Genomic DNA, 12,635 nt, shown 5'->3' on the forward strand with positions numbered 1-12,635 from the left:
CATTAATAAACATTGTTTTTTAAAAAAAATTCACAATTGAGTTTTCTCCAAAGCCACCCTGGGAGTCCTCAGCTGGGCCTGTTTCAGCTAAGATCTCACCATATCAAAGTCCAATGAGTGCTCCACCCCAACCACTCTGGGGCCAAAGAGATCCCAGCAGCTTCTTTTTCTGCACACCTTCTGGCTTCACACCTTTACTATTTTCTTGTCAAAATATCAGGCGAACTTTGCACTCAGCTGTCTTTGCAGATCCACCTCAATGCAGACACTTAAATACCAAGTTGTTCTGGGAAAACTAATCTGCCTACTTTCCTTTCACTATCCCTACAACTGGACTAAATTTGGTTCTAGTTAGGTGGTCCACAAGTTAAACCTCTTGTGCCTCAAACATTCACACGTCCGCCATCTTGGATCGGGGTGGATTACATAATCACAAACTACCCCATTGAGGTGTCCCTGTGTGTCACTCACTACAACTGTTCCAAATTTGATTCAAATCGGTTAGACAATCCACGTTAGCCCACTTGTGCCTCAAACATTTCACATGTCCACCATCTAAGATTGGGGTAGATGACATCATCAGAAACTATGCCATTGTGGCATCCCTATGTGCCCCTACAGATGTAGCAAATTTGGTTCAAATCGGTTAGGCGGTTCACAAGTTAGCCCACTTGCACCTCAAATGTTTGTGTCCGCCATCTTGAATTAGAGCGGATGACATCATCACAAACTACACCTCTGAAATTGTGTCCCTACACTTGTACCCTACAATTGTGTCCTATGTGTCCCTACAAATGTACCCAATTTGGTTCATATTGGTCCAGGCGTTGTGAAGCTGATGGTGCGGACACACAGACACATACATGGCCATGCACATGGAATGCTGGGTGATCTCATTAGCCTACTGGAAAGTAGGCTAAAAATCCTGTCCTCACACTGTTGTTGATGTTGGGAAGATCAAGAAAAGCACAGAGAACACCTTTATACCAAGCCACACCCATTATCTTGACAGTTGTTCAGGGTCCAAAAAAGAGACTTCATCCCCTCTGGAAAGCAAATGGCAAAATACAAAGTCAAGTGACATTCGTCCGCACGCACAGGGCCAGCCCTGGGGGTTTTGGTACCCTAGGCTAAGTTTTATTTTGTCCCCGCCCCCCCAGCTGAGAAGTGCACACCCCTGGCCTTTACTTGAACCATGCAGGCTGCTCATTAGCGCAGGATTTGTAGGATTGGGACCAGTGCCATTACATTCTGCTGCGGATGCACAATATACTAAGTAAAAGTGAGTCTTTAAAAATGATCAGCCTGCGTAGATGACTGGCGAATGACTACCCCACACTGGTTTGAAGATACAGTGGCAAAGAATTCCCAGGGAGAACTCAAACACTGCAGAGATGGAAAGATGCAGCTGTGAATGTGGAAATCCAGTCTGAGACGATTCCTTTCTGGAAATGAATGTCGAGGCAGGCAATTGCTATTCAAGAGAGGAAGCGCAGCTTAGGAGACTAGCTGTTTCTTGGAGGCTGAGGTGCATTGAGCAAAGAAGGCTGTAAGCCTATTCTCAGCACCACAGATTCTTGTGAACGAGAGCATTAGCCCAGAAACCAGTGGTCATCTTTGGCAGCGAGAAACCTCCCGACCAGCTGTTCCAAACCAGGGTAGCCCAGATCTCCTACCCGAGTTAAAAGGGAAGTAGGATGAAAACAGAACCTGTCCTACCTTCTGTTTTGGTCATCTGTGTAGCTGGCACATTTTAAACTGTTCCTGGGCTGCTGGCGGCCATGTGAACCTTAGGCCTGGTTCATATGTAATGGGAAACTGTAACAGGAAACTTCACCTCCGGTTACCAAACTTGAATGTCCGAACCGGGAGAAATTGAGTTTGCAGGGGGTGGGGAAGCGCCTTGCAGTTTCCCTCACCCAACTCCACTATGACCCTTCGGTAATTTCTGCAGTGCTGGAGTTACGTACAAAGGCTGGCACTGCAGTTTGGGCTCCATAGAGCCGGAGTTGAGGGAGGAAGCATCTCCCTCACTCTGGCCCAATTGGCTGTGCCAATTAGCTGTGTGGGCTGTCCTTCTGTGAAGTTGGAAGCCCGCCCAGCCAGCTCCCCAGGCTCTCTACGTTCTCGCCGACTGCAGAGACACTGCTTTCCAGTATGACTGAACATGGACAAGAGAGTGGGGGAGGAGCATAAAACTTCGGGTCCATTGGATAGTTCTGAATGGGGGGTGGAGGGGGAGGAGGCACAAAACCTTGTGTCCATTGGACCCGCAGTTCCATGTTACGAGTGAACCGGGCCATAGAGTCAGGTGGAAAGCGGGGTCAGGGAGAGGAGAGGAGTCTGTCTGCTGCTCGTAAAGCTCCGGGTCTATGACAACTCGCTGTGGCCAGCTCGCCGCAGCCAACTAACCACAAGGACAACTCGCCACGGGGACAACTCACCGCAGAGATAACTTGCCACAGGGAACAATGCAACTCCCCCCTCCCCACCCACACACACAAGTTCGTCCTGTCACTTTGGCTTTCGATCCGGAGGGGACAAGCGGGAGGGAGGCAAGAGGAAGTTAAATTCTTCCTTCCCCTGCAGAATGTGAAAGACATGCTTTGGTGGGTGGTAGGTGGAAATTTAGCTTCCTCTCGCCTCCCTCCCGCTTGTTCCCTCCAGATCAAAAGCCAAAGTGACAGGACAGGCTTGCGGGCAGCGGGAGTTGCGTTGTTCCCTGTGGCGGGTTGTCCCTGTGGCAATTTGTTCCCATGGTGAGTTGTCCCCATGGTGAGCTGGCCACAGCGAGTTGTCCCATTCCCGCCCCCCAGCTCCTGACTTCAGCTCTGGAGACCACCACTGCAGCGTTCATGTGGGTACATGAGCTGCAGAACCAAAAAGAGGCTCTGGTCGTCTGGGAGCAGGAGGGTAGGATCCTGTCTTCTCTCCAGCCCATCCCCATCTGCTCAAACAACCTCTGTGTCTTTGGGGGTGCAGAACATTCAGGCCCTCTAGAGAGCAGGGGGCAGTATTGCATCTTACATTCTTACACCACTGTGCAATACTTCAGGGAGAGAAAGTATAATTGGCAGCGCTATATTCTGGCACTGTTAAATGCACCCTCCAAGAATGGGTGCACTAAAACACCCTAAGTTTGCCTAGTGGATGGGCCGGCCCTGCACAGCCACACCATGGACATGTGTCTGAAAAGACTTCAGGACTTCAGGTCGAAAGAGGTATGCACCCCGACTATCCATAAGCACTGGGGACAGTCCAGTTTCCCAGGCCTGGTAAATTGTTGCTCCAGTTTTGCTGTTTGGGAAAGCCTGGTTATCATTGCTTTAGTGTGATTTGTACTTGCCCACCCTTCAGGACTGGCCTGGATTTTCCAGGAACTGACCATCTCCAGGTGACTCTTGAAAGCAACCCTACAGATTATCATGCCTTGATGTGGTGCAAAATATTTGGGTGGGGAGACCCCTCTAGGAGTAGCATCATTCAGAGCTGGCAACCCTACCATTTCCATTCTTCGAAGCTCAGTTCCTTCCTAGGGACATAGGAAGCTGCCATATACTGAGTCAGACCACGGGTCCATCTAGCTCAGTGTTATCTACACAGACTGGCAGCAGCTTCTCCAAAGTTGCAGGCAGGAATCTCTCTCAGCCCTATCTTGGAGATACCAGGCTGAGGCACTCTTACCCCTGGACTTCGGGGCCAAAGTCCAGGGCCTCCACACCCCCTTGAGCCCCCCAAATCCTCTTTAGTCTCTCTTGGGCAGTATGGTTTGTGCCCTCAAGAACGTATGTGTTATAAAATGATGCTTAACTTGCAGTGGGCGGCGGGGTGGGGGTGGGGAGTGCGGGCCGGCCACCGAAGTCTTTTAGGACCAGGCTCCAAAATTATTTAGTGTTGCATCTCTGATACTAGGGAGAGAATCTGGGACCTTCTGCATGCAAGCTTTCAGATGCTCTTTCCAGAGCAGCCCCATCCCCTAAAGGAAATATCTTAAAGTGCTCACATGTAGTCTCCCATTCCAATGCAAACCAGATCCTGCCTAGCATTGGGGACAATTCATTCTTGCTTCCACTAGACCAGCTCTCCTGCTCAAGAATGTATAGATATTCTTGGATAGGGGGGTGAATACAGCTGGTCTCTTAACACATCTACATGAGCATATCAGTCCAAAGGGCTAAAGTGCAGCTATTTCACAAGCTAAAAAGCTCATTTTGAACTGTGGTCACAACAGATTGTAGAATTATTATGTTTTCCAAGCAGATCTTTAACTTACAAAATAAACACCCGCCAGGCTTTTGAAACAGAGCAAGAGAAGGGACTACAGAGTAAATGAATATACCAGACAGAAATTGAAGAGGAACTTTCAGCCATGTGTAAATAGGGCAGGAGCTGGGCTCCTGCCCTATTCTTGGAACAAGAGGGGGGATTTCTCAGTTTTCCCTATTATCGTTCTGTGAAATTATTATTATTTTAAAAGATCATAGGGACATAGAAAGTTGTCTTACCCTGAGTCAGACCTTTGATCCATCTAGTTCAGGATTGTCTGCACTGACTGGCAGCGGCTCTCTAAGGTTTCAGACAGGAGTTTCTCCCAGGCCTACCTGGAGATGCTGCCAGGGACTGAACCTGGAACCTTCTACATGCAAAGCAGATGCTCTACCACTGAGCTATGATCCCCATCCCCAAATCATATCCCATTTTCCTTGCAATTAAACCAAGACCACTTAAAACAAGAGCACAAGTGATAAAATACCACATCAGTTTTAAAAAGTGAAATGAGTTTACAGTTCCGAAAATAAACACTGCAGAGAGAAGAAACCCCACACATATGGTTGCCAGTTCCAGCAGATTTGGTTTCCTTCATTTTCTTTTTCAGTGGACTTCACAAGATCAAATCATTACAATCTTCAAGATTATTTTAAACCAGGGCTGCATAACTTCAACCCTCCAGCTGTTTTTGGACTACAACTCCCACCATCCCTAGCTACAGTAGCCAATAGTTGGGAATTATAGGAGCTGTAGTCCTCTTTGCAGGAAGACCCAAGTTGTGCAGGCCTGCTTTAAACAATCGTCTCCCTGTTCTCGCTCAAGGATTCAAGGATCCACCATGCATCAAGGATTTTGGAAGTCCACCTCCAGCTTCTCTGTCTTTCTCTCTTTCTCTCTCTTTCACCTGTGACCATGTCGGATCATTTGCACATCTTCTTCTTGGCATTTACATTATGCCACGCCACAGCTTTGTACAGCTGTTTTTCTCAAGACAGTTTCTCTGCATCACTCCAAGGCCTCTTGCCGTCACTATCCCATCTGTGCACTCTGAAAAAGTGCTCAGATCCACTTCAGAATCCTCAGTCCAGCAAGCAAATAAGAGCCAGGATCTTTCTAGGGGGTAGTGGGGAGGAGAAGGACGCATGATGAAGCTTTTACTAAACAATCCATGGTGTAAAGAAAGTGGAGAGAGAGTGTGTGCATGTTTCCTTTTCATAATATTAGAACACAAAGGGTCAGGAGAAGGAGAGGATCAGACAATGACTATTAGCCAGAACCACTAAAATTGAACCTCTGTGGAACCTCCATGTTCAAAGGAAGTCTACCACTAGATGACAGGATTGTGTGTGTGTGTTTTCCAAACAAACAGCAGCAAGAGGTTTTGCCTTCCTGGCCCACAGTGGACTGTCTGGGCAGGATGCTGGACAAAAGGTTCCTTTGTACTTATTCTGATCCCCTTCTAATATTCTTGTTAAAAGGATATTATATAAATTTATGGGTGAGGTCTAACAACAGCTATCAGCATGATAGCCAAATTGAACTTCCTTCTTCAGAAGCAGTCTATCTCAGGAGTATTGGATTCTGGAGGGCAGCACCAAGGGAGGGATCCTGCCTTCCTGCCCTGCTTGTGGGCTTCTCTGGCTGTCACCATTGGAAACAGGATGCAGGGCCAGATTTACTCACCTTGGTTCAATCCAGCAGGACCCTTCTGATGGTCTTACAGTTCTTAGGGACTGCTCATATTTTGGAAACTTTGCCCCAAATCAACATAGAATGGATGTATCTGTATTTTTTTTTGGAAAGGACTCATTGCATATTCAAACAGACTGCTGTGTCCAGTTCTGGACTCCACATTTTAAGGAGGATGTTCATACACTAGAATGGGTTCAAAAGAGGGCAACCAAGAAGGTGAGAGGTCTGGAAACCAAAGCCTAGGAGGAACAGCTGAAGGAACTGGGTGCATTTAACCTGGAGAAGAGAATACTTACAAAGACCATTTTCACATAGCTATCACATTGAAGGAGGAATGGATTTGCTCTCTGTTGCTCCCGAGGACTAAAAGCAATGGGTTGAAATTGCAAGGAAGCAGATTCAGGCTAGACATTCAGGGGAATTTCCTGATTGCATTTCCTGATTGTTCCATTTATTTGTTTGTTATTTCTCTGTGTAAACCGCCCTGAGCCATTTTGGAAGGGTTTGGATGGCTTTAAAAGGGGCTTAGACAAATACATGGAGGAGAGGTCTATCAGTGGCTACTAGTCTGGTGGCTCTAGGCCTTCTCCAGCCTCAGAGGCAGGATGCCCCTCAATACCAGTTGCAGGGGAGCAACCGGCAGCGTATCTAGGGTAGGGCAGGCAGAGCACGTGCCCCATGAGCCACTTGAAGGGGGTGCCATTTTGTAAAATTGATTTTTTTTTAAAGGCCTTGCAGAGACCATTTGAGCATGCATGGTGGCCATTTTGTTTTCAGCAGCCATTTTTTTTTTTAAAGATTGTTTTTTAAAATGGCCACCATACATGCTTAAATGATCTCTGCAAGGCCTTTTTTTAAAAAAATTAAGTTGCAGGGGAGGAACAGACTCCCAAGGTGCCAGTGCCCAAAACGACAACACTGCAACAGGCCAATCTGGCACAAACATGTTTCTCAGCGCCAAAGGACACTGGAGCAACTATAGTGGAGCTCCTTCACCCTCTTGTTCCCCCTACCCCAGCTGATACTGACCTAGGCATAGCAACATCCTCGTTAGAATGTGAATCAGAAGTTGACGCAGCCTCACTCATGCAGAGAGAGGGCATGCCTTCAACTATTGACTATGGACTTCTCAGAGGCATCTGGTGGGCCACTGTGTGAAACAGGATGCTGGACTGGGTTGGCCTTGGGCCTGATCCAGCAGGGCTGTTCTTATGTTCTTATGTTCTGTTTGCCATCCCCACTCAGGAAACTGAGACCCTTGGGCATTAGCCTCCTATTTTCTGACTTCATATTTAATCATGAAAGCAATGAGATGAGGTTTATTCTTAATTAGGCTGTGGTGCAGAAAGTCCCAGGTTCAATCCCTTGCAGCTCTCCAGGTAGGGCTGGGAAAGAGCCTTTTCTCTCTAAAACCCTGTTTATACATTTGTTTTCTTTTTCCTCATCATATCAGCTATTGTGATGGTTGGTTTTGTGCAAGTGCAAAGATGAAAGATGCACGTGCCATTTAACCTTTTGGCACCAAGGTGCATTCCTCAAGATCGTGGATGCCTCACACAGCAGGGGATCGTGACAATCAAGTGACACACCATAAAGTCACTCCCTTTTTCAACTGAAGGCACTTTTATTACCTGCTGACATCCCAAAGAGACCAAGAGTTCCTAAGCCCAGAAACCAATTTCCTACCAGTGGTGGAGCAAGACCACAAGCAGCCCATGTGCGGCCACCACCGTGGCCCCACTCACCCCGCCCCCCACATCTGACATCAGATGCAGGGGGTATGGTCTGGCTCCTGAACGGAGTCGCATGGCTCCGTTCAGGAGATAGGGCCAGGCCGGTGCTGCATTTGCAGTGCGGCCAGGAGTGGCTCTTCCCTGCCATAAAGGCCATGAACGTATCACTGGCCATTTAACTCCCCACTCGAGAGCTAAACCAGCACCCCCACATCTGATGTCAGATGCGGGGGGCGTGTCTGGGGCCTCACTCACAGCCCCTGATTGGCAGCAGCCCAGGTTCTTTGAACCCCTTCACCCAATGGTGGCTCCGCCCCTGTTTCCCACCTACCATTGCCATCTTTAATTTGATGAATTGTGGCCATTTGCTGCACCAGCAGAACATGCGGCACATCAGCAGGCTTACGTAGGAGCCTAGGAAGCTGTCTTATACAGAGTCATACCCTTGGTCCGTCTTGCTCAGGATTGTCTACTCTGACTGCTAGTAGCTCTCCAGGCCACTAGGACTACAAGGCATCATAAGAACTTGGCTTGCCAAAGCCTGAAACCCAAGCCAAGAGCACATGACTGAGAAAATATGCACTGCAAAGGATTGTGGGAACTGTACCAAGTCACTGGCAAATGTGGACAATGTGAAGGAACTTTTTTCCATATGTGGTGGTCATGCGGGAAGGCAAAGGCTTTGGGGGATGTGATATATAATGAGTTGAAGAAAATCTTTAAAGTGACATTTTCTAAGAGGTCAGAATCCTTCCTGCTGGGAATAACTCAAGGAGAGTTCTCCAGAAGAAATTTAACATTTTTTATGTATGACGCCATGGCAGCCAGGACAGTATATGCACAGAAATGGAAAGACACTAAAATGCCCTCAAAAGAAGACTAGTTGATAAAAATTTTGGAATATGCTGAGATGGCAAAGTTTACAGCACTTATAAGAGACAAAAATTTGGGATGTTTTAAAGCAGGGATCCTCAACGTTGGGCCCCCAGATGTTAGTGGACTTCAACTCCCATAATCCCAAGCCCCAGTGGCCTTTGGTTGGGGATTATGGGAGTTGAAGTCTGGGGGCCCAACGTTGAGGATCCCTGTTTTAAAGAAGATTGTGAACTATTTTTGCTTTACTTAAAGAATTATTTTTCCAATTTGGACTTTTCAGTAGGATTTGAAATATAGTAATAACAGCAGGTTGGGTTGGGTAAAATCGAGTAGCATTGTGAGTATGTATGTTATGAATTATTATAGCAACAGTTTATATGTATAGTTATTGTGAACCACGCAGATAGGCAAGCGGGAAGTCAATAATTACTTATGTAGAATTAGATAAATTAATGTAATTTGAAATGTAAAAGCTATTGTGAAAACCAATTAAAAATTTTAAAATGGAAGACACTGGCTGCCTTTGCACATAATGGCAAACCGCAGGTCCAACAGACCCGCAGTTTGCCTTCATTCCTCTGTCTGTGCTGCCAGACGATCCGATATGCAGTCTGGGAAACTGCAAAGGGGGAGGCACTGGCTATGCATGCAACATGAAGAACAGCCATGGCAGCCAATTCATTATGCGAGGGGGAGGAATCTCCTACCCTCAACCCTGGTTACAATATGACAGTGGAATTCAGACAACATAATGCTGCCTTCAAACCTGAGGTCTTGGCAGCGAAACTCACTACAGACCTAAGGTGACACTTCAGGTTTGGAGGCTAAAACTGACCTGCAGTTCGGAGATAAAACCACAGTTTTCTGCATTTGGACTATCATGATTTTTAACCTCTGGCACATTTGCCTCCGGTTTGCCGTTATGTGCGAAAGTGGCCAATGTGAGTGCCTGCTTGGATTTTTACAAAGACTAAATGAGCTTTGTTTTTTTAAATTTATTGTAGGGAGCTCAGGACACATGGTTTTTCTTTCCTTTATCATCATAAAAGCCTTGTGAGGTAGGTTAGGGTGGGAAAGTGTGACTGTTGACACTCCAGCCACTATACCACACTGGCTCTCCATGTGAGACGGTAAGACCCATCTTATGTCCTAAAGCACGGAGTGCAGACTTAGAAACACCTGCTACAAATGAAGCATGCCTTTACGTCAGTGAGCTTCATTGCTGAGTCAGAATTTGAATTCAGATCTCCCCAATCCAGCTCCAGCAGCCAAGCTGCCTCATTGCCACCCCTGGCTCTCAGCCTGTTGACCAATCCTCAGCACAGATGCCCCTTTGGGATATTGTACAAAATGTGACAGACAACTTAGTTTTAAATGCCCACCACTTTTTATTACAAGGAGAATCTTTCACAATAAACACACATGTAGAGTTGACAACTCATTTCCCTAGAAAGATTCCCGAAGGCAGAAATCTGGCATCACTTTACCTCCATGCACTTTGTAAACTTTGCATTGATCTCTGTTGAATTTCTTCTCAGTTTCAGCATTCCATTTTGTTATCTTTTTAATTTAAATTTCTCAACTGATCTTTTAAACTACCTTAGCTCATTGGATACAAATATGTAAACTAAATATGTAAATTAGAAAAGATTATTCTGCTATTGTTAGATGATTTTATGTAAATGAAATGTTACATAAATAACATATGTAATACATAAATGTATTACAACAGGAGCTCCCAGCCTTTTTAAACAAGTAGGAACATAGGAAGCTACCTTACAATGAGTCAGACCCTTGATCCATCTAGTTCAGTATTGTCTACAGAGACTGGCAGCGGCTTCTCCAAGGCAGGAGTGCCTCTCTGCCCTATCTTGAAGATGCCAGGGAGGAAACTTGGAACCTTCTGCATGCAAGCAGGCAGATGCTCTTCCCAAAGCGGGCCCCATCCCCTGAGGGGAATATCAGTGCTCTCATGTCTTCCATTCAAATGCAAACCAGGTTAGCAAATGCAAACCCAGCTTAGCAAAGGGGACAATACATCCTTTCTACCACAAGACCAGTGTATCCTTTCTATCACAAACCTTCAATTCAGGTATCCTATAGAGATTTTTAGTGTACACACACACACTTAGACTTAGACTTTGCTGAAATCTCCTCAGTTCTGGAAACTCTGCTAACTAACCCTATGAAAGACACCATTCATTTAAAAGCCAAGAAAGTATTCTCTCTTCAGGTTTAAGAGACTGTTGTGCATTTTATCAATTGTTCAATATAAGCCTCCATGGCAGGGCTACACTCTGGCCCTCTAGCTGTTGTCGGACTACAACTCCTATCATTCCCAGTGACAATGGCCAATAGTCAGGGATGATAGGAATTGTTATCCAACATTTGCAGGAGGTCCAACGTCATGCAGCCCTGCTTTGCAGCATGTGAACAGCAGGTTATGGGGCACCCTGATGCTCCTGTGCATCCATCTACACACACACGTGCAAGATTTACCAGGAAACCAGAACTATCTCAATGGTTGTCATTATCACTTTGCCATCAATTCCCATCCTTTGCCAGAATGCAACATCACTATCTGAATGCATAACCATGCAAGAAACCACAGAGCACGGCTGCACAACCTCGGCCAGGTGTTGGACTTCAACTTCCATAATCCCCAGCCACCATAGCTAATAGTCAGGAACAATGGGAGTTGTAGACCAGCAACAATCAAAGTGATGGAGCCCTGCTATGAACATTGACATGCACTCCCAAACCCACCACCACCACCTGCAGTTCTCTTACCTCGTAGGTGCTGGTGAGCCCCAGGCGATAGAAGACTGGCAAGAAGAGGTAAGCCGTCAGGAGGGTGTTGAGCACCTGCCCCAGACACATCCACAAGAATTTCATGCCATAACGGTATGCTTCAGCAGGGACCCCCAACACTTGGATGGCCGACATGAAGCTGGCGGAGAGGGAGAGCCCGACCGGCACTGCGGACATCTGCCGGCCCCCTGTGAAGAAGTCGTCGGAGGTCCTCTGGCCTCCTTTGGAGAGGGCGTAGAAGAGACCTATGCTGGTGGAGATCAGCAACATGAGGCCAAAGACCCCATAGTCCCAGAAGCTGAAGGTTAGCATTTCAGCCTTAAACACCTCTAAATTTCCTCCGTCAGACATTTTGCACTTAGCTGTGTCTCTCTCTCCCCGCAATTCACAACCCCACAGTGAAACCCTAAGTGAACTGGGGGGAAAGGCTTAAGAGCAACAGGAAAAGTCAAACTGTCAGTATTAAAGTAATTTTCAGGAGAGAATAGTACTCTTCACATATATCATAAAGCAGAGAGCAGGCTTAGATTGGAGGATTGAGTCAGAAGCAGAAAGAAAGATGCAAATGTGAGACTCTGTATCTCCTCCTTCTAGACTGTGGGGACAAAAGTACCGTTCTTTGAAACAGACAAAAAATAAGAATCCAGAGTGAATTGTTATTTGGAAGCTAAGAAGCCAAGTTTGGAGGTGTCTTAATGGAAGACAGCATCCAAAAGGTATCCTGGGGAAAGGGGCTAATAACGGCAGAAGGTAAAAGGAGACTACAGATTTTATCATACAGAAAGGAATGATGTGGCAGACTGGAAAGGGCAAAGAAAGCCAGAAACAATGCAAAAAATCACTCAGCGATTTCAATAATCAAAGAACAACAACTCAGGAAGACAGTCCCCCGCAACAATTGAGATGAAGAATCAAGGCACTTCAGAAATCAAATGAAAATCCTGACCAAGTCCCTTCTAGTAATAGGATATGCTCCTGTCTGTAAAGGAAATAAACTGACATGCACACTTCAGAAAGGTGCAAGCAGCCGCTCACTTGAGAATTATTAGAAAGAAATGGCAAAGCAAATGAAAAGGAGAAAATTGCTTGCTTGGAGTTGTTTTTCCACAGTTAAGCAAAGTATTTGGGAATCAAGGATAAGATTCCAAGGGAAAGTAAACTAAGAAGGCGAAGTGGGAGAAAAAGGAATAGTTAGAATAGTTCCAGGCACAAACACACTTTGTCCCACCAGAGAGAGAGAGAGAGATCAGCTGC

At 46.3% G+C, this 12,635-nt stretch overlaps 1 protein-coding gene across 1 annotated transcript in view; it reads right to left on the reverse strand.

Annotated features, from left to right (window-relative positions):
- Positions 1–11,732, reverse strand: part of SLC5A5 (solute carrier family 5 member 5) — a 47,970-nt gene extending 36,238 nt beyond the window's left edge. Inside the window, exon 1 of the mRNA XM_053293228.1 lies at positions 11,361–11,732. Within this exon, the coding sequence (XP_053149203.1) occupies positions 11,361–11,732 (372 nt within the window). The remainder of the gene's footprint in view (positions 1–11,360) is intronic.
- Positions 11,733–12,635: the final 903 nt, after the last annotated feature.

This window comes from Hemicordylus capensis, chromosome 2, assembly GCF_027244095.1.
Source record: "Hemicordylus capensis ecotype Gifberg chromosome 2, rHemCap1.1.pri, whole genome shotgun sequence".
NCBI classification, from domain to species: Eukaryota; Metazoa; Chordata; class Lepidosauria; order Squamata; family Cordylidae; genus Hemicordylus; species Hemicordylus capensis.